The sequence below is a fragment of the Nelumbo lutea genome, chromosome 3, assembly GCF_056320005.1.
Source record: "Nelumbo lutea isolate HS-2025 chromosome 3, American lotus-T2T, whole genome shotgun sequence".
NCBI lineage: Eukaryota > Viridiplantae > Streptophyta > Magnoliopsida > Proteales > Nelumbonaceae > Nelumbo > Nelumbo lutea.
In genome coordinates, this window is record NC_142686.1 from 3161349 (window position 1) to 3186331 (window position 24983).

Genomic DNA, 24983 nt, shown 5'->3' on the forward strand with positions numbered 1-24983 from the left:
AGATTGACATATGGGAAGAGAGAAAAGTTTTTGGTTCTCGTGGGCAAGTCCTTAAGGAAGAGATTGTAGGAAGGAACTTGGAAAACAGCAATAGAAGTGGAAAACATTCAGCCTTCAAACTAGTGAGTGACACTTCACTGATGCGTGGATTTATTTTTGTTGGAATATTGCAGTTTATTTTTATTGTTGTTGTTTACCAGAAACCATCTGTTGGAGATACACTGGAAAAAATTATTTCAAGTTATGAGGTTCTTTATGATGGTTCTGTGGATGAAGATGCTGTATGGAGCAAATGCAGAACTGCTATTAACAGTCTTGAGAAAGTAGAGAAAGAAGTTGGTGGCAGTTTTAGCTCAGGTACTGCTTAGGTTGACTGCATTTTTTTCCCTTTATCTTCCCTTTTCATCATATACTATTTCTTGAAGTTTTTTCAAGTATGATGTCTATTTTTACATTGCAAGCTTTGCATTGTTATGTAAAAGATTTGCATCATTCATAGTTTTGCAGAGTTCTTGTTATTTCATTTTTCTATAATATGATTAAAACAGCAGTAAGAGACATTTTATCTATTTTGCAATCTCAGCCATGTTGTTATCAATGAATTTGATTTCAAAGAAGTTCATCATCTCATCATCCATGCCTTATCCCAACTGTATGGGGTTGGCTACATGAATCTTGTTTCACCAATCCGTTCTATTTAAAGCCATATCCACTGGACACCACAACTAGGCATTGCCATGGTTGAGTAGCTGTTATTGAATGCGCATCCATTAAATACTCATTTGGGGTTCCTCATTTCATCTGCTCTACGATTTTATTCATGGTTTCTTCACTTGTGATGGAGAATACCTTCTTATGAAACACCCAATCAATATGCAGTGCAAGAACCATGCAGTCATAGTGTTGTCATATCACTTTCAAAAAATGAGTTGGGCATTTTAGTGTAAAGTTGGCTTAATCTTTCTACAAATTGTAAGCTCCTTTTGTTTGTTTGTTACTGGAAGTTCCGAATTCTTTTTTTTTTAAGATAAATAAAAAAATTCATTAAGCTCAAGAATCAACTACATCATCAAGCAATGAGAAATCACCTGAAAGAAAAAAAAAAAAGAAATAAAACAAAACACTAAACCCACCCACCGACAGACCTTCAATACCTCCCTCAAATCAATCCAGCATATAATAAAGAACCCACATCGACCCACTCCCAAGAAAAAAATGACCCAAATCCATTCACTTCAAAAAACCACTCTACCAACAGAGTAAACCTGATTCCTATCCACTCCAATTCCAACAATATTTTCTTGACCCTTAACTTCTAGTTCCATAAAAACCTTCCTTGCAAACTCCCCCCTCCCCCACCTACAAAAAATAAACCCATAATTTTGCTTACTTGCACTTCCACATCCACGACTTTGTTTAGATCTATACACACACATAAATTCAAATGACACATGAGGAAGGATAGTCATTCCTGCAAGTTACTCGTTTTGGTCTTTTGGAACATGGAATTGGATGCAATGCTGTAGCACTAGTACTGTTTGCATAAAAAGGTACAGGTGAGATCCTTGGGTCGAATTGGACTGTCTCTGATATGCCAATCAGTGAGATCCTTAGAGGGGGTCAAAACCTGGGTATGTTGGGACAGTCTGAGAATTCATCTGAGTGGGTGATCATAGTGACAGGATCAGCCCCTTTGTCGGACAAAGTGAGTGATCGGCGATGCACTCTCTCTGATGGAAACCTAAACTGCCGACAGTTGATTTCAACTGTTGAAATTTGTTTTGCAAAATATACTTATATAGAGATATACATATATATTATGGTTTCAAATTGTTTTAAAAAAGTTTTAATTCCTGTGATCCATGTGAGTAGAGAGTGCAGCACTGTACCTTGCACCCGGGGGAGAGGTCCTCTCTTGTCGGGCAGTGTTTGATCATTATGGGCTGAGAGGTTAAGCGTAAGACCATTGAGGGTAATACCTGATAGGCTAATCTTGCATCTGCTCACAATCCTTGGGTTTTTATAAGGTGGCTTGACCTAGTGACTTAAGGGTTCATTGTCTCCTATAGTGAATTCGGCCAGACCTTGTAACAAAGGCTGGGCTGAACCCATGTGGCTGATGTGTAGATCAATGTTTGGGTCCCACGCAATACAAGGATATCCAACTGGGCAACAGTTTGAAGGATAAGTGAGCACATAGACTTAATGGGCCTAAAGCCCAATTCAAATTGGCTTAATGAGATTAATTAAAGAGGGGCGGTTCTGGGATTTAGATCAGTGGATCAAGAAACTCCTAATTAGATTAGGAGGGTTGATCTTTATCTGCAGATAAGATAAGGGATTATCCTCATTTCTTAAAGAGAGTCCAGATCCAAATGCAAGATTTGGATTAGGAAACTCCTAATAGGATTAGGAGAACCTCTTTTTAAGGCTATAAATAGAGGAGTAGGGCGAACCTCCAGTTCATCCATCAGTCTACTGATTTAAGAGAGAATACAGCATACAGTTTGACTGCTTCTATCTTCTGCTCTTGCTCTCTCCTGCTATTGCCGCCATACTTGTTCGATCTCCACTGTGAGAGCAATCAAGAAGGGTTCTTGATATTACCTTTTGGCAGAAAAGGTAATCAGAAGTCGTGCTCACTAGCCCTCCATCAGATTCTTGTTGAAGAATCAGATTCTTGCTGAAGAGCCATCCTACTGATTCTGCTTCATCCTGCATTGTGTCATCTTCGGTGGAAGCAGTCTTTGGATCTATCCTTGGGCATGAACACATTCATTGGAGGTTATTGTTACTTCGTGTCAGGTATAACCCTCCACTCCCTTTTGGTTTCAGATCTAGCCTGGTTTAGGTTCAAGGTTGATCATTGAAAATGCCGTTTTTTAAAATAGGGAATGTGATTCCCACATGGGAGAGAGAGATTTTTGAAATTTCGCCCAACCTACCTGCAGGGTTCGGCCATCCATATGATGGATCTCTCATCCCTTCAATAATCTCATAGATATAGATTGGGATGGTTCAATTGATGATAAATGTTCCAGTTCTAGGTAGTGATTTAAAAGGCATGCCTAGGCGCACAGGCGAGACGCATTTCAAGGTAGGCACCTCGCCCAGGTCCTAGGCGTAGCCCTTTCAAAAGGCACATTCTTGGTGCACCTTGCGCCTCAGCCCAGGTGTGTGCCTTTTGAAACTTTGACACTTTTTTGCTTTCTTTGTGTCTAGCGGCTGGGCCAAGGGCTCAGCCCCCAGTCCCCCATGCCACATCCCTCGAGGCAAGCCCAAACAAGTCCACGTTAGGTCTTAAATTCTTAATTCTCACACAAAAATAAACACTTTTATAGTTTTAATTGCTTTTTAAGAAGACATTTAAAAAGCAATTAAAATTATAAAATCATTATTTTTTTGTGTAAGGACTAAGAATTTAAGACCTAATGTGGATTTGTTTGGGCTTGCGTCGAGGGGCGTGGTAGAAAGGCGGCTTGTAGAATCAGGAGTGTAATATGTTTTACATCACAATAGCTACTTGAAGTAATGCAATTGAGGAAAAAAGAGATTGTGCGTTTCATATGCTTGAAAATGTTTTATATATTTGATTTTATTTTAAAATTCTCATTTGAATATGCTTTACATGTTATATTTATGTATTTTAATATTATATAATAGATTTTTTAAAACAATTATTTTAAAATTAAAGTTTATCTTTTTATTAATATTATGTTTAATATTTTTTGATTTTTTGATTTTTTTGGCATTTTTTTATTTTTTAACCTTTTTATTTTATTTTCTTGCCTTGCTTAAAAAAGGCGCACGCCTTGCCTTGCGCCTCAGGCGCAAATTGACCCCTGCGTCTTTTTTGCGCCTTGCGCTTTTAAAACACTGCTTCTAGGTATAGTACTCTTGTTGGTGGCAATTTGGTATCATGGAGGAATAAGAAATAGTTGGTTGTAGCTTGATCTAATGCTGAAACAGTGTACAGAGTCATGGCTCATGGCATTTCAAAGATACTGTGCATTTGGTTGCTACTTGATGAGGTGGGACTTTAGTATGAAAGATCAATGATGCTCTACTCTAACAATCAAGTAGTATTAACATAGGTTATAACCCCATTCAGCATAACAGAACAAAATATAGTGAAGGGGATAGGCTTTTCGTTAGGTAGTGGGTGTCTTTTGGTAAAATTTGTCATCCATTTGTGCCATCAAATAATTAGTTGGCAGATGTGTTCACTAAAGGGGCACTCAAGTCTGAGCTGAATCATAATGTAAGCAAGTTGGGCATTATTTGTATCTATACTTGGCCTCAGGGTGAGTGTTGAGAGTGAAAGTAGTTGTCGTTCTAGTGTTGATTATGTTATTTCTTGTTCTTATTCATTTCTATCTTTATCATTGTCAGTCAGGAGTATTATTGTAATTTTTTTGTAAGTTTCATATAAATAGCAAAGGAAGGGGTTGTGCCCACATCCCAAGAAGTTCCCTCCATTCTCTCTCTTTTCTTCTCCTCTTCATTCTCTTATAAAATCTCTTTAAACCTAGATTTACAGATTAACCAAGAAGTTCTCTCTATCATGTTCTTTCTGTAATGTTGTCTTCTTGGTGAACAGGACAACTGAATGGTTCTGAATTTTTGGAAGAATTGCAAGGGCAGCATGATATTCTGAGAGAATGTATTGAACAACTGAGAGTGGTTGAATCATCAAGAACAAATCTTGTGTCTCATTTAAGGGAGGTTCTTCAGGAGCAGGTTGGTTGTCTAGAAGGCTCTTCAGGAGCAAATCTTCTGTCTTTTCTTTCATTTTATAAATAATTTATTTTCTTGGAAGAGAATTAACATGAATATGTTCTTAGGAATTGAAGCTGGATCAAGTGCGTAATCAACTTAAGGTAATTCTTTAACTCTTCTGTCCATGTGATTTGTAGGTCAAAGATTTATCTTTGGTCTTTGACATTTAAGATTTTGGAGGTTTCAAATAAGGTGATAAAAAAAGAATAATGGCCTGGGAAATTTAAAGGTATTGGTCTGTGCATGTTTACAAATTTGAGTGTTGGTTTGGAGTAGGGGTGTGCTTTCTGGTTATCATGCATGAGGTTTCATTTTTCTTGGTTTATGTGATATTTGTATATGTTTTAGGGATTTTTACAAACAATTAATGAAGTTTTGTTAATTGACAAAATTAGTGACATTTTGAAAAAAAAAATGTTCAAATTGGTCAACGTAAAAATTAAAATTATTTTTTGGATAAAATTGCCCTTTTCTTCTATGTTTCTTTTTGTACACTGAGAAAAGAACAACTTCCATGTCTCTCTATTGGAGTGGCAACACATTGCCGACCATTAGATTGGCCTTGTTGTCATAGTAGAGGAATTCACCCGTGTACATACCTTCGACAGCTATGAAGAGTTCCTTCTAGTGCTTGTAGTGATATTGTGTTGGGATACTGCCCAACTCAGGAACCTCTTCGAGGGGGTTCACCTCCAACAGAAGAATAGGGGAAGAGGGAAGAAGAAGAAATTAGGAAATATCTCTCTGCATGCCTTCCTCTCTTGCCGGACTTACTATTTATAACATTTTATTACAATCATTATCCACTACTCGTTCCTTAACCGATTCTGATATCCCATGTGCAACGCCTAACTGATCAGGCTGACGTGTTCTTCAGTCTGCGAGTGTACACAAAACGAACTGGGTGCCAGGCCTGGGCTGCTGTCCGCATGGCCTTCTCATGGGCCTGAGTTGCAGCTGGGGTCTGTGAGTCTAGTGGGCTTCCATCAATTGCCTCCCCCTCAACCAACAACCTTGTTTTTTTTTTTGATCAAAACTCAACAGCAACCTTGTCCTCAAGGTTGAAACCAGGGTACTGATGCTTGATGTAGTAAGAGCATGATTCCCAAGTTGCGTTGTCTAGAGGAAGCCCAGTCTAGGCAATTAAAGCCTGTTGTACCAACTTCTTACCCTGTTTCACCCAGCAGTAATCCAGCACCTAAAGAGGAATCAACTGGGGTGTGCCATCCTCTAAGAATTCAGGGAGGGTGGCGCAGACCTGTGTGTTTGGGTTGCGGCACTGCTTCAGAAGAGAGACATGAAATATAGGTTGCAGTTTGGAGACGGGGGGAAGAGCCAGCTGGTAAGCTACCTCGCCTACCCGGGCTGTTATTTGAAATGGACCATAGTACCAGGGAGATAGTTTTTGATTTGCTTTTCTTGCCACAGTCAACTGCCAGTAGGGCTTGTAGTTTCAAATAAACAGAATCACCAACTTTGAGTTGCATTTCTTTTTGCCTCTTCTCATAATAGAACTTCATCTGAGACTTAGCCCGGCGTGGGTGGTCCTTTAACAATTTTAAAACTTCATCCCGTTCTGTTAGGTGGGCATCCACCTCTTTGATGGCTGAGAACCCTTTCTCATAAGGTAGAATAGATGGGGGTTCCCTCCTGTATAGTGCTTTGAAGGGTGTCATTACCAGCCAGGACGTGAAAGGAAGTGTTATTACCAAAGCTCTACCCACGGGAGCCATTTAGTCCATTGCTTAGGTCTGTCACCGATGAAGCAATGGAGGTAAGTCTCGAGGGACCTGTTCACCACCTCAGTTTGGCCGTCCGTCTGTGGATGGTAGCTGGTTGAATAATGCAGTTCAGTTCCTTGATCCTTGAAGTAGTCCTTTCAAAATCTACTCATAAAAGTAGGGTTCAAATTTGTTACAATGGACATCAGGGTGCTATGGAGCTTGGCAACATCTTGGATGAAAATCCGTGCCACTTGGGATGATGTGTAGGAATGGGAGAGGACAGAGATATGGGCATACTTTGTGAACCAACCAACAACTACTAGGATGACTGACTTACCATAAGAAGTAGGGAGGCCAGTGATAAAATCTATGGTAATCTCCTCCTAGACTTTGTTTGGTATGGGTAGAAGTTGCAAGAGTCCTGCAGGGGCCTGGCTATTGTATTTATTATATTGACATGCATGGCACACTACAACATAGTCCCATACTGAACTAGGTTATGGGCAATGTTAATTGTTGTTTGATTATCACATATAACATCATAGGTTCTTCTATGACTATCACCATGTGCATTAGCTCTGTATTCAGCTTCTGCACTTGACCTTGCTACAACTGACTGTTTCTTACTCTTCCATGAAACCAGATTACCTTCAACAAGAGTGCAAACTCTTGATGTAGATCTCATGTCATCTGCCCAATCAACATCTGTCTAATCTTCTAACTTCAAATGTCCATGGTCAGCAAACATTATGCCTCTACCAAGGTGTCCCTTTAAATAGGCAAGTATCCTATCAATAGCTTCCCAATGTTGAACTCGTGGAGCATGCATATACTGACTTACCACACTAACTGCATAAGAGATCTAGTCATGTCATGCATAAGTATAACTACCGGCCCACCAATCTCTAATACCTTCCAACAACCTTCACTGGCTCACCATCTGAAGCATTCATCCTGTGGTTTTAATCAATAGGTGTATCAGCTGGCCTTGCTGCAAGTTTTCTTGTCTCCTGTAGTAGGTCCAAAACATATCCTCTATGAAATGAAGATCCCATGCTTGGACCTTGCCACCTTAATGCCCAAAAAAAATACTTTAGCTCCCCAAGGTCCTTAATCTCAAACTCCTAGTGTAGGTTTATTTTCAAGGTATCAATCTCACTTAGGTCATTTCCTGTGACTACAATATCATCCACATACACTATCAACATTGACACTAATGATCCCGTTTTCTTTACAAATAGAGTATGATCAGATTGAGTTTGAGTATAGCCAATTTCAATCAATGCACTCCTAAGCCTGTCAAACCAAGCTCTGGGTGATTGCTTTAAACCATATAAAGATTTCTTTAATATGCATAGCTTTCCTTTGGCTACATCACTATAAAAACCAACTGGAACGTCCATGTACACCTCCTCCTGCAAGTCTCTGTTAAGAAAAGAATTTTTCACATCAAGTTGGAAGAGAGGCCAAGAATAGGTAGCTGCTAGAGATAAAAGGATCAAAACTGAACTCATCTTGGTCTTCAGTGCAAAGGTTTATAAGTATAGTTTGAGTGTACCCTTTTGCAATCAGCCTCGTCTTTTACCTTTCTATGCTTCCATTAACCCTGTACTTCATTGTATAAACCAATCTACATTCAACTGTCTCCTTGCCATCAAGTAAATCTACAATCTCCCATGTCTGATTTTTAATCAATGCTTCCATTTCTTCTTGCATAACTATCTTCCACCCAGGTTTGGAGAGAGCCTCACTAACACTCTTAGGTATAGACATCGAGTCAAGGGAGGAAAGTAATGCCCGGTAGGAGGGAGATTACCTACTGTAGGAAAGGTGATGTGAGATGCAATGAGTTGTACACTTCCTTTTCCCCTTCCAGAGTGAAATAGGGAGGTCTAGGTCATCTACAATAGTGTTAAGAACAGGGGTGTTGGTATCAACAAGAACTTGACCATTAGAGGGAGCAAGAAGCATACTTGGGCATGTGTTAATAGAACCTGGAATCTCCGATGAATCGATAAGGAGTGGCATGGGTTCCTCTGCTGTGGAATCAACCTCCTTGTGTATCTAGACACAGTGGAGTTGGCAAAGTGGGTGGAGCAGGTGGGTCAAACACTGGAGTGGACAAAGGAGTTGTATCTAGACCTAGTGGGGCTAGCAAAGTGGGTGGAGCAGGTGGGTCAAACACTGGAGTGGACAAAGGAGCTGTATCTAGACCTAGTGGAGCTAGCAAAGTGGGTGGAGCAGATGGGTCAAACACTTGAGTGGACAAAGGAGCTAGAACGGGAAGTGGTATAGATTGCTCACTTCCTTCCCCAAAACACTCCTCCCCTTGAGAAGAACTGCCCATGAAAAAGGGTGTTGACTTAAAGAAAGTGACATCCATAGTGACATCCAAACTCTCTGAAATCGGATCATAATAAGAGTACCCCTTTTGATTTCCTACATACCCAAGGAAAACATACCTTTCTGCCTTAGGGTCTAGCTTTGAGTGGTGAGGACCAAGAATGTGGGCAAAACATACACATCCAAATACCCTTAAAGGAACATGGAACATTTCCCCATTGGGAAAAAGAAGGCTAAACGGAGTAGTGTATCCAAGAACACAAGAGGGTACCTGATTAATCAAGAAGACTGTAGAGCTCACCATTCTATTACACTATTCTGTTCTGGTGTATATGTACTACTGCTATGATGGGCTACTCCATGCTCCAATAAGTATGATGCTAAATTTTTCTCAAAGTATTCCCTGACATTATTTTTCTCTAAACACCTTCGCTCATACTCTAAACTGCATTAACACCATTTGATGGAATTGTTGTACCAAAGAAGGTACTGATCATGGGATCTCATCAAGTATATCCAAGAGTACCGAGAATAATCATCCACAAATAGGAGAAAACAACGGTAACCACCCATAGAAGGATAATGATATGGTCCTCACATATCAGTATGGGCAATGTCAAAAATTGAAGAGCATCTTTTATTGCTTGCTTTAAAAGAATATCTACAATGTTTTCCTAGTTGACAACCCTCACACTCTAAACTGGACAACCTAACTAATTCAAACAACTTTGGAAACAAAAAACACAAAGAAGCAAAAAACAAAATGCCCTAACTGATTATGCCAAAGCATAATTTGACCCATTGACTTTGACTCACTATCCCTATTGACATGATGACCGGGAATCACATCATGAAGATAGATTCAATTCACTTCACTTCACGACCACTCTCAATATCCTCTTTGATAATTCAAATTCTTTGTCAAACCACTAATAGATAAAAGGTTAGTGCTTAGTCTAGGAACATAGAGTACAGATGGTAGGATAATGGTATCAGTTATCTTGATACACCCCTTCCCAGCAATGGGAACATGGGATCCATCAATTGTGGAAACTTTGTCTTAATAGAGTAGAGGTGGTATGAGGAGAAAATGGTGGAAATATTGGTCATGTGTTCTGAGGCTTCTGAGTCTATAATCTAGGGCTTGTAGTTGAGGCATAATTTGTAGTGGCATGTGAACTACCTGTATATGCAAATGAAGTAGAATGACTACCTCCTGATCCTCTTGCACCTTGCTGTCCACCCAAAGATGAGTCGAAACTGGTTGTATCTCTCTGACTCAAAAACTGTCCATATCTCTCTAATTCGACCCTAACTGCAGCCGCTACAATAGACTCTAGAAAAGTTGAAGTAGGTGGTCCTTGATAAATCACCAGTCACTGCCATATTAACATTCCCCTTCTTGTTTTTGAGCTGACTTGGTATAAGGTGTGGGTAGAGCTTCCGGTGGGTACCTCTAATATGGCTAGGTTTCTTATAGTAATCACAAATCAAGTCCTTTTTGTCCTCCTTCCTAGGCTCACTACCACCCTTATCTCCACTCGGCTTAAGTTTCACTGTGTTGACCATAACCGATTTATCAAGGCTTAGGTTTCTCATCATCACATTCCTCCTACTTTCCTCTCTAGGTTTCTCATCATCACTACCACCCTTATCCCAGGAAAGAATATGTTGTCGTGCAATGTCATGCTCTGGGTTGAATCCTACTAGAAACTCAAACATTTTATTCTTCTCTACCAGCTTTTGATAAGTGGTTGCATCTTTGCTACTCTCCCAAATCAGTCTCCAAGTGATCTATCTCCTACCATAAACTGCAATAGACTTTGCTACATTGTCACTCCATCCCAAATATCCTTGGCTGTGTTAGCCCATAAAAAGTTCTTGCTTATATGGGGTAACATAGAATTGTACGGCCAGGTCATCACCATGTAATTCTCCTATACCCACCGAGAGGAATCTGTTTCAGGTTTCTTCTCCTCCCCAATGATGTACCCCAATTTCCCACAAGCAACAATAGCCATCTTAGCTGATTGTAGCCATTCTGAATAATTTTTACCATCCAATTTTACTATGGTAATAATCCCAGACCCAAAAGAGTCATTGATACTTCCTCCACCTAGACCCAGGTCAGCGGTGGACTTCTGCTCAGTACCCCAACCCTCCATTTTGACTTCAATCAGGTAAAAAACAAGAAATATTGAGGTAGAAAGCTTCCAAAAACAAATTGATCTCACAAACAAGGGTACAAGGGCTCTCGGAGGAAGAAAAACCTATCTAAAGAGAAATCTCTCTCCTCCCACCTTCTCCCACCAGAGAGAATAGTGAACCGATCTCTCTAGAGGGCTCAGAAACTGCTAGAAACTGACCCGCCCCTATAGTAAACCTAGAGAAGTCTAGAAAAGTCTGATCGCCCAATATCAGGTAAAAAATGAAGAGTCCAACTTAACTAGGACTCTTCCCTGCATTCCAGTTCTTCCTGATTTTGATGCCAAAATACAGATCACCCTCTTAATGATTAAAACCCACCAAAAAATCCAATAACTGGGCAGTCTGAAGTATATTGATCAGCCCTTTATCTCCTCGTGCAGTCGGCCAATCTAGGACTGCATAGAGGAAACTCCAAGAAACCCTAGTCTTTCTTCGATACCAAGTAGAAAGTGCAAAACTGCAATCTGATTTGAAACATGTGATAGAAAAGAAATAGAAAAGAAGTTTCTGCAAAGAAGAGAAGAAGACCTCCTTCTCTCCTCTTACTACCAAGGCAACAATCTCTCCCGAAGGAGCATTCATAGCAGACCTCCTTCTCTCCTCGGACTGGAATAAAGCATATACCTCTCGAATAGAAGGGTGATCCTTGCTGTCCAAAATTTAAATTCTAGTGGGTTCATGCATGTGGATTAAGGCCTAACAAGAAAGCAAAAACTTGCTGCTGAGAAACCAGTTGTTTGTAGGCTTTAGCATCTTTGTCACTCTTCCACTCAATGCTTTGGTAATGATTCAGCTCCTTCTAGACTGAAGTAAGGGCTGAATAATAGGAAGATAAACTCCTTTCCCCCTGCTTACATGTGGAAGATTTTGCTTGTAACTAATAAATCCTACCATTAGTCTCTGTTCAAAATATGTTGCCTTTGCCTATTCCCATATTTCTCTAGCTATCTCTGCCCACATAAAGTTCTACTTAATAGAAAGTAGCATTGATGCTAGAAGTAGGGGTGTCAACGGTATTCAAAAACCCGATTTCGAATTTGATATTCGACATAGTCGAATCGAATTCGGATATGACCTGATTCGATTCGATAAATATCTGAATCCGACCGATTCTTTATTCTTATATATAATATATAAAATATTTTATATAATTTATATATAATAATTAAGTTATATAAATAATTTATATATTTATATACTTTATGCCCATAAAATATTTATTTATATATTTATTAATTATCTAAAATAATTAATTAATTGAATTCGAATCGATTGGATATTTGAATATTTAATCGGATTCAAATTCAGATATTAATTTTCAATATCTGTCAAATATCGAGTCGAATTCGGGTATCAGATTTTCTAGTCGGATTTGAATTCAAATATTGCCTGATCTGATTCGAATTCTATCCGTTTACAACCCTAGCCAGAAGCCACAACATGATCATACAGTTCTCTTGATCCCGCTTATCATATTTAGTGGTACCTTCCTTGGTTCCTTTATCTTCCCATTGATATACCTTACCTTGCCTCTAGCAGTAATATCAAGGTTCAAAGTATCGATACCATACGAGTTTCGGTCGTATCGTATCGGTACTTAGAAACGGCTGAAACACTTACATTTTTTTTGTTTTTTTTCAAACTTTGGTTTTTTGGAAAGATTTAGGTTGTCTTTATTATTAAAAAAATGGGGGTCCGAAACACCTAGAAACAGGCATTTCGGACCGTATCGTTTGTAAAAGATACAATACGATACGCCCGATATGGGGCGTATCGTAACGATACTTTGAACCATGAGTAATATACATTCGCTTCTCCTTAGACCATGCCAAGTAATTTCGACCACCTAAGGGAGTAATAGTCATGGGTAAAGGCGCACACCTGGTGCACCTAGGCGTGCACCTGATGCACCTTGTGCCTCAGCCCAGGCATGAGCCTTTTTAAAATTTTGCTCGCTCACCGAAGCTCTGAGAACCCCCCATTTGCTAATGTTGTTCATTCATTCATTGCAATAAAATATCTTCTTAAAAGGCAATGAAATTTATAAAATCATTATTTTTTATGTGAGAAATAAGAATTTCAGACCCTAACATAGACTTGTTTGGGCTTGCCTCGAGGGGAATGGTACAAAGGCAACTCATAGAATCAAGAATGCAATATGTTTTACATCATATTAGCTACTTGAAGCAATGCAATTAAGGAAAAAAAGAGATTGTGGGTTTTACATGCTTGAAAATGCTTTATATGTTTGCTTTTATTTTTAAATTTTCATTTGAATACGCTTTAAATGTTATGTTTATGTATTTTAATTTTAGATAATAGGTTTTTTAAAACATTTATTTTAAAATTTAAGTTTATATTTGTTATTAACATTATGTTTAATATTTTTGCATTTTTTTTTGAATTTTCTGACTTTTTTTTTAGCCTTTTTTTGTAATTTTGCGCCTTGTTTAAAAAGGCGCACACCTTGCGCCTCAGGCGCAAATTGACCCTTGCACTTTTAAAACACTGATCATGACCACTGCTCAGTCCACCCTGATTAGATGTAGTTCCTGATGTTGTAGTGTCCTCAGCAGCCATAAATAACAACTCCAGAGAGGACAGTAATTTGTTACTTCAGTCCACATAGGAAATAGGTAATAGGAACTACAGCAGGTTTAGACAACCACTCCCTATGAACTTGGGTACATGCAAAGCACACATCCAGACAATGCTGCTGCTGCTACACTACATATACAGGTCATACAGACCACTCTAAGGCTAACACAAGCCACCCAAACATCAGCAATTAATTACTGCAGCAATTTGCTGACAGAACCAAGTCACTCATGACCTACAGAGGTTCAAACTTTCTACGGTTTTGGATCTTTTGATCCACAAAGGAGTTTGAACTCCTCTACACCATTCGGTCAATACAAAAACTGGACTGTTCTTGGTTTTACTACCAAGAACTAAGGTTACAAGTGGTACAGAGTTTGTCCCTGTTCAGTCCAAGTATGATTTTGTAGGTCTCCAATCCAAAAAGTTGTAATATTTAATAAAAACAAAGGTACATACCTCTTTAATCTCTTCAGACCAACCATCCACAGATTTCCGGTATTGATTCTTGATGCCTTGGCTAAGATAGAAGAAGAGAAAAGCAGGCGTGGAGTTTTCAGATCTGAGCGAAGGTTGTTCATTCCATTCTCAGTCTAGGAAAAGAGAACAGAGACCACAATCAGAGGAAACAATCCTAGAGCTCACCATCCTGCTCTGATACCATATTATTGAAGAGGAGAATGAAGAGAGAGAGGGAGGAAGGAAGAGAGGAGAGAACTCAGAGAAGAGAAGAAGAGAGCCAAAAAGTCAGGCTGGCGTTTCCAGCTTAGGGCAACTAAAATAAAAATAACACAAAAGGACTAAAGTACTCTTGTGGCATTTATGTATATATGGATGGATGGATGGAATGCATGCATGTGCCTGTATAAGTGTGTTCAACTTTGCACCTGTAAAAGAAGCTGGAATAAGCTGATTCGATCCAGCTTCTTCTACAGCATCCATGAATGCGTATCAACGGTTTTCTTGACAGTGTGGCCAGCCAGAAATAAGAGGAAGAGAAGAGAAGAGAAGAAGAAGAGAGAAGGGAGAAGAGAAGAGAAGGGATCGGCAATGTAACAGTACTGGCGGCGCCAGCTTTTATTATAATATATATAGGGCAGCAGAAATAACAAGGGAAAAGACCCTTGTGCCCCTACTATAAGTGAGTACAATAACAGACATAATAGAAGTAAAAATAGAAATAAAAAATGCTTTAACTAGCCAAACAGACCTTAACACCAACAACTAAATTATTTCAACACTCCCCCTCAAGTTGGAGCATAGATGTCAATCATGCCCAACTTGTCACACAAATCTTTGTGCCGCACATGATGAAGACTTTTGGTGAAGATATCTGCAAGTTGTTCTTTTGAGCTGACATATGGACTACACACTTCTCCATTTACAAGTTTCTCTCTAATAAAATGCTTGTCCACTTCAATGTGTTTCGTCCTATCATGCAATACTGGATTAGCAACAATATTGATAGCAGCTTTATTGTCATAGTAGAATGACATAGGATTGCTCACTGCAAAACCCAGTTCACCTAACAGATTTCTTATCCACATGATTTCAGAAACCCCATGAGACATTGCTCTATACTCTGCTTCAGCACTAGATCTAGCCACCACACTTTGTTTTTTACTTCTCCATGTGACCAGGTTTCCTCTTACAAAGGCACAATACCCACTGGTGGACTTTCGGTCATTGACTGCTCCTCCCCACTGCATCAATATATACTTCCACCTTTAAGTGACCATGTTTCTGGAACAACAAACCAGCTCCGGGAAACTTCTTGAGATATCTCAGGATCCTCTCTGCAACTTCAAAGTGAGTTGTCCTAGGATTGTGCATGAATTGACTAAGGACACCCACTACATAAGCAATATCAGGCCTGGTCATAGACAAATACAAAAGTCTCCCTACGAGTCTCTGGAACTTCTTCACATCTTTCAAAAACTCTCCCTGACTGTCTCCCAGATGATGGTTAGTCAATTGGTTTTACCCCCAACTTGCCTGTATCTTCTAGTAGATCTAGTACATATTTCCGTTGGGAAATAAAGATGCCCTTGTGAGAGCGGGCAACTTCAATTCCAAGGAAATAACGTAAGGGGCCTAGATCTTTCACCTCAAATTGAGTGGCTAAGAATTTTTTTAGTTTTCGTATTTCAGCCTCCTAATCTCCCGTGATCACTATGTCATCCACATACACAATAAGAGCTGCAATTTTCCCTTCACCTATTTTCACAAATAGAGTGTGATCTGACTGGCATTGTTTGAACCCCATCTGTTGAACTGCTAAATGGAACTAACTAAACCAAGCCCGAGGTGATTGTTTTAACCCATATAAAGATTTTTTTAACTTGCACATCTTTTTTTCACTACCTTTGGCACAAAATCCTGGAGGTTGGGTCATGTACACTTCCTCTTCAAAGTCACCATTCAAGAAAGCATTTTTTATGTCCAATTGGTGAAGTTCCCAGTCAAGATTTGCTGCCAATGAAAGAAGGATCCTAATAGAGTTCATCTTGGCTACTGGAGCAAAAGTCTCTGCATAGTCCACTTCATATACCTATGTAAAGCCTCTTGCTACCAGTCTAGCCTTGTACCTTTCAACAGTTCCATCAGCCTTGTGTTTCACTGTGAACACCCACTTGCAACCCACCGGTTCCTTCCCTTCAAGAAGGTTCACCAACTCCCAAGTGCCATTTTTGTGTAAAGCATCAATTTCTTCCTGCATTGCATCTGTCCACTCAGGTTTAGACAAAGCTTCTGCCACATTCTTAGGAACGGGGACACTGTTCACAGAAGAGAGGAATGCACGGAATGAAGGAGAAACATGATCATAGGACACAAAATTAGAGATAGGATGATTAGTGGTACAAGACATAACACCCTTTCTCTTAGCAATAGGAATATCAAGATCATTGATGACAGGTGAATCAACATTTAAAGGAACAAACATATCAATAGAATTAAGTGTACCTGGCTGATGAGACGGATCTGCCTCTGGTGAATCCGATGATGTTGGTTGCATAGTGTCAAGTTCCACGGCTCTTGAACTCTGCTGGCTTTTATGGTGACGATGAAAAACCCAGAATGGAGGAGGATCGGGTAAATGAGGTAGTTGAGTTTGAGTCTTTTGTTTCTCCTCAACCCTACTATCCCCCTGAGGAGAAACCGAGAAAAAATGTTGATTCTCAAAGAAGGATACATCAATGGAGACATAGTACTTGCAAGAGGTAGGATCATAGCAACGATACCCCTTTTGAGATAAAGGGTAACCAAGAAAAACACAGGGAATAGCCCGAGGAAAACAAAAGCTGATGTGGGGCCTTATCCTCTAGTAACCGAGAGGGCATGCGGTTGATGATGTATGTAGCACACAAGACTGCATCCATCCAAAAACGTTTTGGCACATTCATATGAATTAATAAGCCACGAGCTACTTCGAGAAGGTGACGATTCTTTCGTTCAACAACACCATTTTGTTGGGGTGTCCTGGCACAAGAGTTTCGCTGAAGTGACCCACTCGAAGCAAAAAACTCCGTGAGGTCACTATGGAAGTATTCCTTTGCATTGTCCGACTGGAAGATATGGATTTCCGTTTGGAACTAAGTGAACACCATGCGTTGAAAGTCTTTCACAATTTTTGGCACTTCATCTCGAGATTGCATAGGGTAAATTCAGGTGTATCTAGAATAATCATCAATCAAGGTAATGAAGTACTTATATCCAGCCTCAGTGGGTAGAGTAATAGAGCCCCAAACATCAGAATAAACAATATGAAATGGAAATTCAGATCTTTTATTTCACAAAGGTAAAGAACTTCTACAATGTTTATTCAATTGACATGTCTGACATTATAACTGACTCACTAACAAGGACTCAAGCAACTTTGGAAACATAACTTTTAATGACTCAAAAGAAAGATGACCTAGACAACTATGCCATAAATAGGCTTGACTCTCACCTGACAAACTCATGGACTCTATAGCCACAAGACCAGCTATATTCTCCAACGCGTAGAGGCCATCAACCATGCTTTTTCTACTAATTGTCTTCCTCGAGGCCAAATCCTGAAACACACATGAAGACGGAAAAAAGTGACTGAACAGTTCAAGAAGTGAGTTATACTACTAATGGACAGCAAATTAATAGGTAATTTTGGAACATGCAGTACATTAGGAAGGGTAAGGCCAAGTGGGAGAAGTGTGGTACCTCGGCCAGCTATGGTAGAAAAAGAACCATCAGCTAGTCTCACCTTATCTCTCCCAGAGAGAAGGTTATATGTTTGAAATAAATTTGACTTACCGGTCATGTGGTTTGAGGCTCCGAAGTCAATAATCCAAGGAGAATCAGTGGTATGAGATGACACATGGAAGGTAGTGGCAGCATTACCTGATGTAGATGCAAAAGAGGTAGAGGGAGTAGGACCAAAATCTATCTGGCGGAGAGTCCTGAGTTACCAAAGGACTAGTCTCTGTCGACGCCATATTAGCTGAATTATACTTTTTCTGATTCTACCGGCTTGGTTCCTTGCCCTGATCAGGTGTTGACTTCTTACCCAAATCCTGTGCCCATTTAGGTTTTCCATGGAGATCCCAACATGTATCTCTCGTGTGTTGTGTCTTCTGGAAATGAGTTCACCAAAGTTTACTCTTATCATCTGTTTTTTTTCTAAGAGTCACCTTTTTTAAAAACACCTCCGACATTTGTATCTGAATTTCCCTGGACAGCTAGGGCAACTGACTCCCCTTCTACACAATTCATCACACTTCTACTCTTTTGACTGCACTAAGGTATACACCTCCTGAACTAATGGCAAGTCTTTACTACCCAAGATCTGCACCTTGATGTACTCATATGAAGGATTCAGCCCTAGGAGAAAGGCAAAGACCCGTTGCTGAGATACAAGTGACTTATACGCCTTTGCATCTTCATCACACTTCCAATTCACATTCTAATAGTGATCAAGTTCTTTCCATATCGATGTCAAATCAGAATAGTACATCGAGAGACTCCTCTTCCCATGCTTGAAAGTAGAGGATTCAGCTTGCAGTTGATATATCTTGGCATAGTGTCTCTGCTCTGAATAGGTGGATTTCGCTTGTTCCCATTATCTCACAAGCAATTTCAGCCCACATAAAAGTCTTACTTACCTGTGGCAGCATGGAAACCAAGAGCTAAGACATCACCATACTATTCTCTTGGTTCCACCTATCATATTCAGCACTTTCGTACTTCGGTTCCTTCACTCTCCCATTGATGTATCCTATTTTCCCCCTAGCAGTGATGTAGAGTTTTATTCCCCTAGACCACTCAAGGTAGTTCAGACCATCAAAGGGAATAACAGCCATGGGAAAACTCATATCCATTCCCCCACTCACTCCATTGTGGCTCCCCGAAATCTCTGAAGTAGCAGAATTCTCAGACGACATGGTCAAAACAGACAATCAGTCCCAAACACCGGACTTAGGACCCCTCCTTACTCCACAAAAAAATGCTCCACTCAGTCCACACCCACACACTTGGGTTTGAAAACAGTCTGAGCACAAACAGTACCAATTTCAGGACAAAAAAAGGCAAAATTCGGCAAATTTCAGACCTGTACGGTTTAACAGTCCCAACCTACCAGCCTTCCAGAATGTCGAAGGATCACACTATCCCAAAAAACAGAGGAACAGGATCACACTATCCCAAAAAACAGAGGTACAAGGATCTGACAGCATTAAGCAGCCCAAATTCATTTGGTTTTTTCACTTGGTACATGACCAAGGAAGGTAAGGAAGAGAAAAAAGGAAGGACTGTACCAGTTGTAGATCTGTTTTCCTCAGTCCAGATTCAGATCTCTGTTCCGCCCAGATTCAGCAAGTTGGAAGAGTGAAGTCTGTTCGATCTGTTCGATCTGTTCTCTCAGTCAGTATTCCCGCTCTGATACCATCTTGACAGTGTGGCCGGCCAGAAATAAGAGGAAGAGAAGAGAAGAGAAGAGAAGAAGAAGAGAGAAGGGGAAGAGAAGAGAAGGGATTGGCAATGTAACAGTACTGGCGGCGCCAGCTTTTATTATAATATATATAGGGTGGCAGAAATAACAAGGGAAAAGACCCTTGTGCCCCTGCTATAAGTGAGTACAATAACAGACATAACAGAAGTAAAAAAATAGAAATAAAAAAAGCTTTAACTAGCCAAACTGACCCTAACACCAACAACTAAATTATTTCAACAGGTTTTAAATTTAAAGGCAAAAATTTTCTAGTATATGTACTATATTTTTAAAGCACCATAGCTAGGTCCTTGTACATATAATAGTGCTAAGGTAAGTTAACCTTAATCTGCTAGTCATAAAAAAACATGAATATTTTAGCAAAAGGAAGTGAAGAAATTGGGCAAACCCAACCACAACCCAAAGTCAATGGGTTGGGGTTCAACAATTCCGGCCGTTACATCGGTTTTGAAAACAGTTCATCATCATCATCATCCAAGCCTTATCCTAAATATATGGGGTTGGGTACATAAATCATATTTCACCATTCTGTTTATTTAATGCCATATCCATTATTAAATTATGAGCACTTAAATCACTTCTTACTTTTACTCCATTTCCTTTTTGGCCTATCCCTAGCCCTTCTAGCTCCTTCAGCTTTTACAGATCACTTCTTACAGGTGCTGTCACTGGACTTCTATGTATGTGACCAAGCCTTCTTAGTCTACTACTCTCTCATTTTATCACCAATTGGAGCTACTCCTAGGTTCCTTCGAATGACTTCATTACTGATCCTATCTCAGTACACATTTTTGCCACTCATTTTCTGGATGTTGTTTCCTGACTGCCAGACACTCCACTCAATATAGCATAAATGGCCTTAAACTATTTTATAAAATTTTCTTTTCAAGAGTTGTTTTATTAAGGGAGGCTCTGATGTACAAACATGCCCCTCCAAGCCAACAAAGAAAATAAAAGAAGGATAGCAAATATCATAGTGCGATTGTTGTACCATAGTACAGTAGGGATGTAGGATTACAATATATGACTCTCTTTCTATACTTTACCTCAAACTGATTTGGTGAAGATATCAGCAACCTGAATGGCAAAGACTATGCGAGGAAAAGTGATTATATCAACAAGAAATTGGTTCTGAGTAAAGTGCCAATCTACCTCGATAGGTTTGTTGCATTTGTAAAACTGTGTTGGAGGTAATTTGAATCACACTAAAGTTATCAGTATAAAGTGGTAAGACCCAAGGCCCTGAAAGACCCTGCACCTAAATAATATCAGTGTAGGCTTATGATTATGGCATTCAATTTTACAAATGATTTGGACAGTGTACGTCCAAGAGATGAGGAAATCACCCAGGAATATACCATCTAGAGCATAGAATGTCTACTGTGTCCAAGTCAGGATTGGGATGTGTGATAGAAAATAATCTTGGACACAGTACCCTTTAGATAGCAAATGATCTTGGTCAGCAATGGCTAGGTGTTATTTGTCAGGGCACTGACATGGACTGGCTATAACATGGATAACGTGGGCAATAATGGGATGTGTGATGGACAAGACCAACTGCAAGCTGCATGTAGTGAATAGCATCACAAAGAGGCTCATCATGATCTTTGGAATGTTTCATTTAAGTGTACAAGGTGGAGTGTTGGTAATCAGAAACCAATACTTGCATAAAATTACTTCAGTGGAGATAAAGAAGTGGATAGTCAGGAAGTCTAAAAGAGACAACTAGAAATGAACACCTTTATGGCAACTTAGGTTAAGTATACTAAGATTGTTTAATCATGTTATTGAAGATACAACAATAAGAAAGAGTAATTGCTCGCAAGTTAGAGGGTTCTAAAAGATCCAAGAAGAAGCCAAAAGAGACAAAGGTTGAAGCAGTGGGCAAAGATCTATGGACTTGCAATCTATGATACCCAGGTACCTATACATGCCTAAAATCCTGTTTTCAGACCTCCCCTTGGAAGGTAATTCACTGTGTTCTTCCTTCCTTCCTGAGCTATAGTGTATATGATGCTTATGATGGAAATGGGATATTTCTCTGTGAAGACCTTTTGATGGGGGATGCTACACCGAGACCACCCTAATCTCTACTCGCTCACTCTCTCTCTCCTACAAAAAAAGAACCTATTTCTAAATTCTTTGTTATATCCTCAATAGGGACTAGTTAGGATTTTTGGCTTTAGAAGAGGCCTGAGGGACTCATCTAGGGATTTTTCCACGTATGCCTCAGTTTTCTATATCCTTTCACACCCCCCCCCTGTTTCAGTCCCTTCTTTTCCAATGAAAGAAGTTTGGAGTAGACCTATGCCCCTAAGATGCAAACTTTTTGTTGGAAGGTTTCTCTTGAAAAAATCAATACTTGTGGTGCTCTTCAAAAGAGACAACCCAATTGGTGTCTTACTTCTCATGTTTGTCCTCTTTGTTGCACTGGAGGAGACCACTTACTACTTCCATTTTGTTTAGTCTCTAGCATTTGGAGTTCTCTCTTTTTGGTTGATGATGGACACGACCAAACTCTTCAACCTAAATCACTTAAAGTTCTTTCGAAAAATAGGGAGAATACTATGGAGATGTACAAGAATGGCAATCATCTGGACTATTTGGGAAGAAAGAAATATTCAAAGGGCAAAATAAAAAAAAAAAAAAAAAGGACTACGGCGAGGGGGAAAGGTAAGTTCCTTTGGCACATCTCAAGGTACAAATACAAAGAGGAAGAATTAATTGAGATTGATAGAAATAGCAGAGCTAAGAAGGCGTATGATCAAGAAAAAGTAGATTGAAGTCATAGGAAGGAACCTAGGAGTAGCTCTGATGGATGACACAGTGAGAGAAAGTAGATTAAGATGGTTTGTTCACGTGTATAGAATACCTGATAAGAAAAAGTGATTTATTACAATTTGAAGGGGCTAGAAGAGCTAGGTGCAGGCTAAATAGGACTTGGGTGGAAATAATAAGAAATGTTTAGGTGTCCATTGTATATGGCACTAAACAGAACGGAAGGACAAAATGGGATTCATGTAGTCAACACCATACAGTTGGGACAAGGCTTAGATAATGATGATGATATACAATTTAAAAATAACACATTTATCTATATGTATTATATGTAAATTTTTGTGGCTTGTGCCTGGACACAAGTAGACCTGTTTATGGGCCAGGCTCGGGCTTGGATTTTGCTAAAATTTGAATGGGGCCCAGCCTGAAACCCAAGCCCGACACAGTGTAAGTCAGGCCTGAAGCCCAGCCCATGAACAGGTCTAGACACAACCTAGGCCCAAGCTTGGAAATTTCCGGGGTGGGTACAAATGATCACCCCTAATGGTGGCTGATTCATATACTACTAGGGATACTGCCTATATCCATTGGGCATCTCCAAACATTGGGTGCGTACAGCTGAATTTCGATGGAAGCTCAATTGTCAATCCTGGACCTCCAAGAGTTGGCCAGATCTCTTAGAGATAATAATGGGATATACTTGCACTTTACTCAGGACTGGTTGTCTGTGGTAAGCAGAAGTATTAGCAACAGCCTAGAGCAGTGGAGTCAGAAAGGAAAGAAAACATGGTACTAGAGAGACATGTTACGAAAGAAGGAATCACTAACTAGAAAGAAATACAAGTGACAAAGCTCTTAACTCCATAGCTGCCTTCGTGTGAAGCTTGCTGACCACCAACAAAAGAATAGACTATCCAACAAGAAAGAAAGATGTTGTTGATGGCACAGAACAAGTCGATCGGCAATTACTCGCTTCGGCCCAAGAGTCCCAAAGGAAAGAGATACTCATCAACTAGAAACACGTACTTGAATGCTGAATGCTATGAATCAAGAGAGAAGAACTACTAGTGCCTAAACATATGTTTAAGACATATTGGTAAGCAAGGAATGGAGATACAAAGTCATTTAACCTCAAGAGTATGATTGAAAGGGACTCAAAAGTGGTAGTGGGATGGCTGAACAACACCAGGTTCTATGGATTCATAGACAAGTTATTAGGAGAACAAGAAGACCACAGAGGGGATTAGAAGCCACCTTTCAGTGGGTCCAAATGGGAGCAAAGGGTTTAGTAAATACATTGACTAAACAAGGGGTAAATAGGGAGCAATTATTCTGGGCTTCAATATGTGCAACCTAATGGCATAGGTGGAGAAATCCAGCCTAGACAAAGGGATGCTAGGCATTGTGTACATAATATCCTTTTGGTGAATTAATAAAAAAATTCAGTTAAAAACAAAGAAAATACACCCGTTTCTAATATGTACCTGATACAACACCAGACACTGTATCAATACTTCTAAAAGAATACTTCATAGCAATAAATGTTTCAAAATATGTAAAATGATATATTTTAACAAATCATACTATAAAATATGCATATTTTAAAAATTTTCATTAAATTTGACAAGACATAAGTATTATGAAATGATACGGTTTCAAAAACTAGATTAAGAGTACAAGTGTATTTAGTGGGGTACCCATAGCCATATCCATGTTTGGGATCTTAGGAAATGGAGTCATTCCCATTTCCCATATCCATGCTTGTGTCAGCATGCCTTCTGTACTTTAGTATCACAGTTGTGAATTAGCAAGGGATTTGGCCCTTCATAGTGTGAAATGGTGAAATATGATCTATATAACCAACATCAAATGGTTGGGATAGTAGGGTGCAAAGGAGATGACAAAATTAGTTTGTCACTTAAAGCATGCGTTGGCGATTGAAAACATGGTAATAGTGCCTACTCATAGTCTTGTAATTCCTGATGCCTATGGGCCAGAAATAGTTATTGCACATCCTAAAATGTATCAAGAGTTGGTAACCAAATAAAAGGAAACATTTGTTGGGTTGTTATATGTTTGATTGATACTACAATGTACAAATGATCTGTGTAGATGATGGTTTCCGGTGGTAAAATGACAATATGCAGAAGGCTTCCTAATCAGCATGTCAAACTGAATAGTTATTGTTTGACTGGATGGAAGTAACAAATTATGGACACATTGTGGTATGCTGTGGCACAGGCCTTGAGATGCACCTCACCTGTGCATCCAGGCATGCCTTTTAAATCACTGCTAAAACGTGTTATCTGTGTAGATGGGTGAAAAGAAAATGTGTTATTTATCGAAGCTTAACCCAAAGTGGATTCTGAATCATTCTCCTTTGAAAGTAACTACAATTTGTTGTTGCATCAACAAATTAGCTAACAAGGGGATAATTGTATGATGATAGCTCCTGGTTTGTCTAAAGATCATTTTTATTTGTCATCAAATATGACTCATTGTCATTCTCTTATTGGCACACATTCAACATGGAATTCCATTTGCAGTCGGTGGCTTAAAAATGACAC

The 24983-nt window shown here is 39.5% G+C and overlaps 1 protein-coding gene across 4 annotated transcripts in view; it reads left to right on the forward strand.

Moving 5' to 3' along the window:
• LOC148862397 (ENTH/VHS family protein) overlaps nt 1-24983 on the forward strand; it is an 88880-nt gene that overhangs the window by 62640 nt on the left and 1257 nt on the right. For all 4 annotated transcript variants that reach the window (XM_088980483.1, XM_088980486.1, XM_088980482.1 and 1 more), the window contains 4 exons: nt 3-122; nt 201-357; nt 4601-4740; nt 4845-4880. In XM_088980483.1, the coding sequence (XP_088836609.1) occupies nt 3-122; nt 201-357; nt 4601-4740; nt 4845-4880 (453 nt within the window). The remainder of the gene's footprint in view (nt 1-2; nt 123-200; nt 358-4600; nt 4741-4844; nt 4881-24983) is intronic.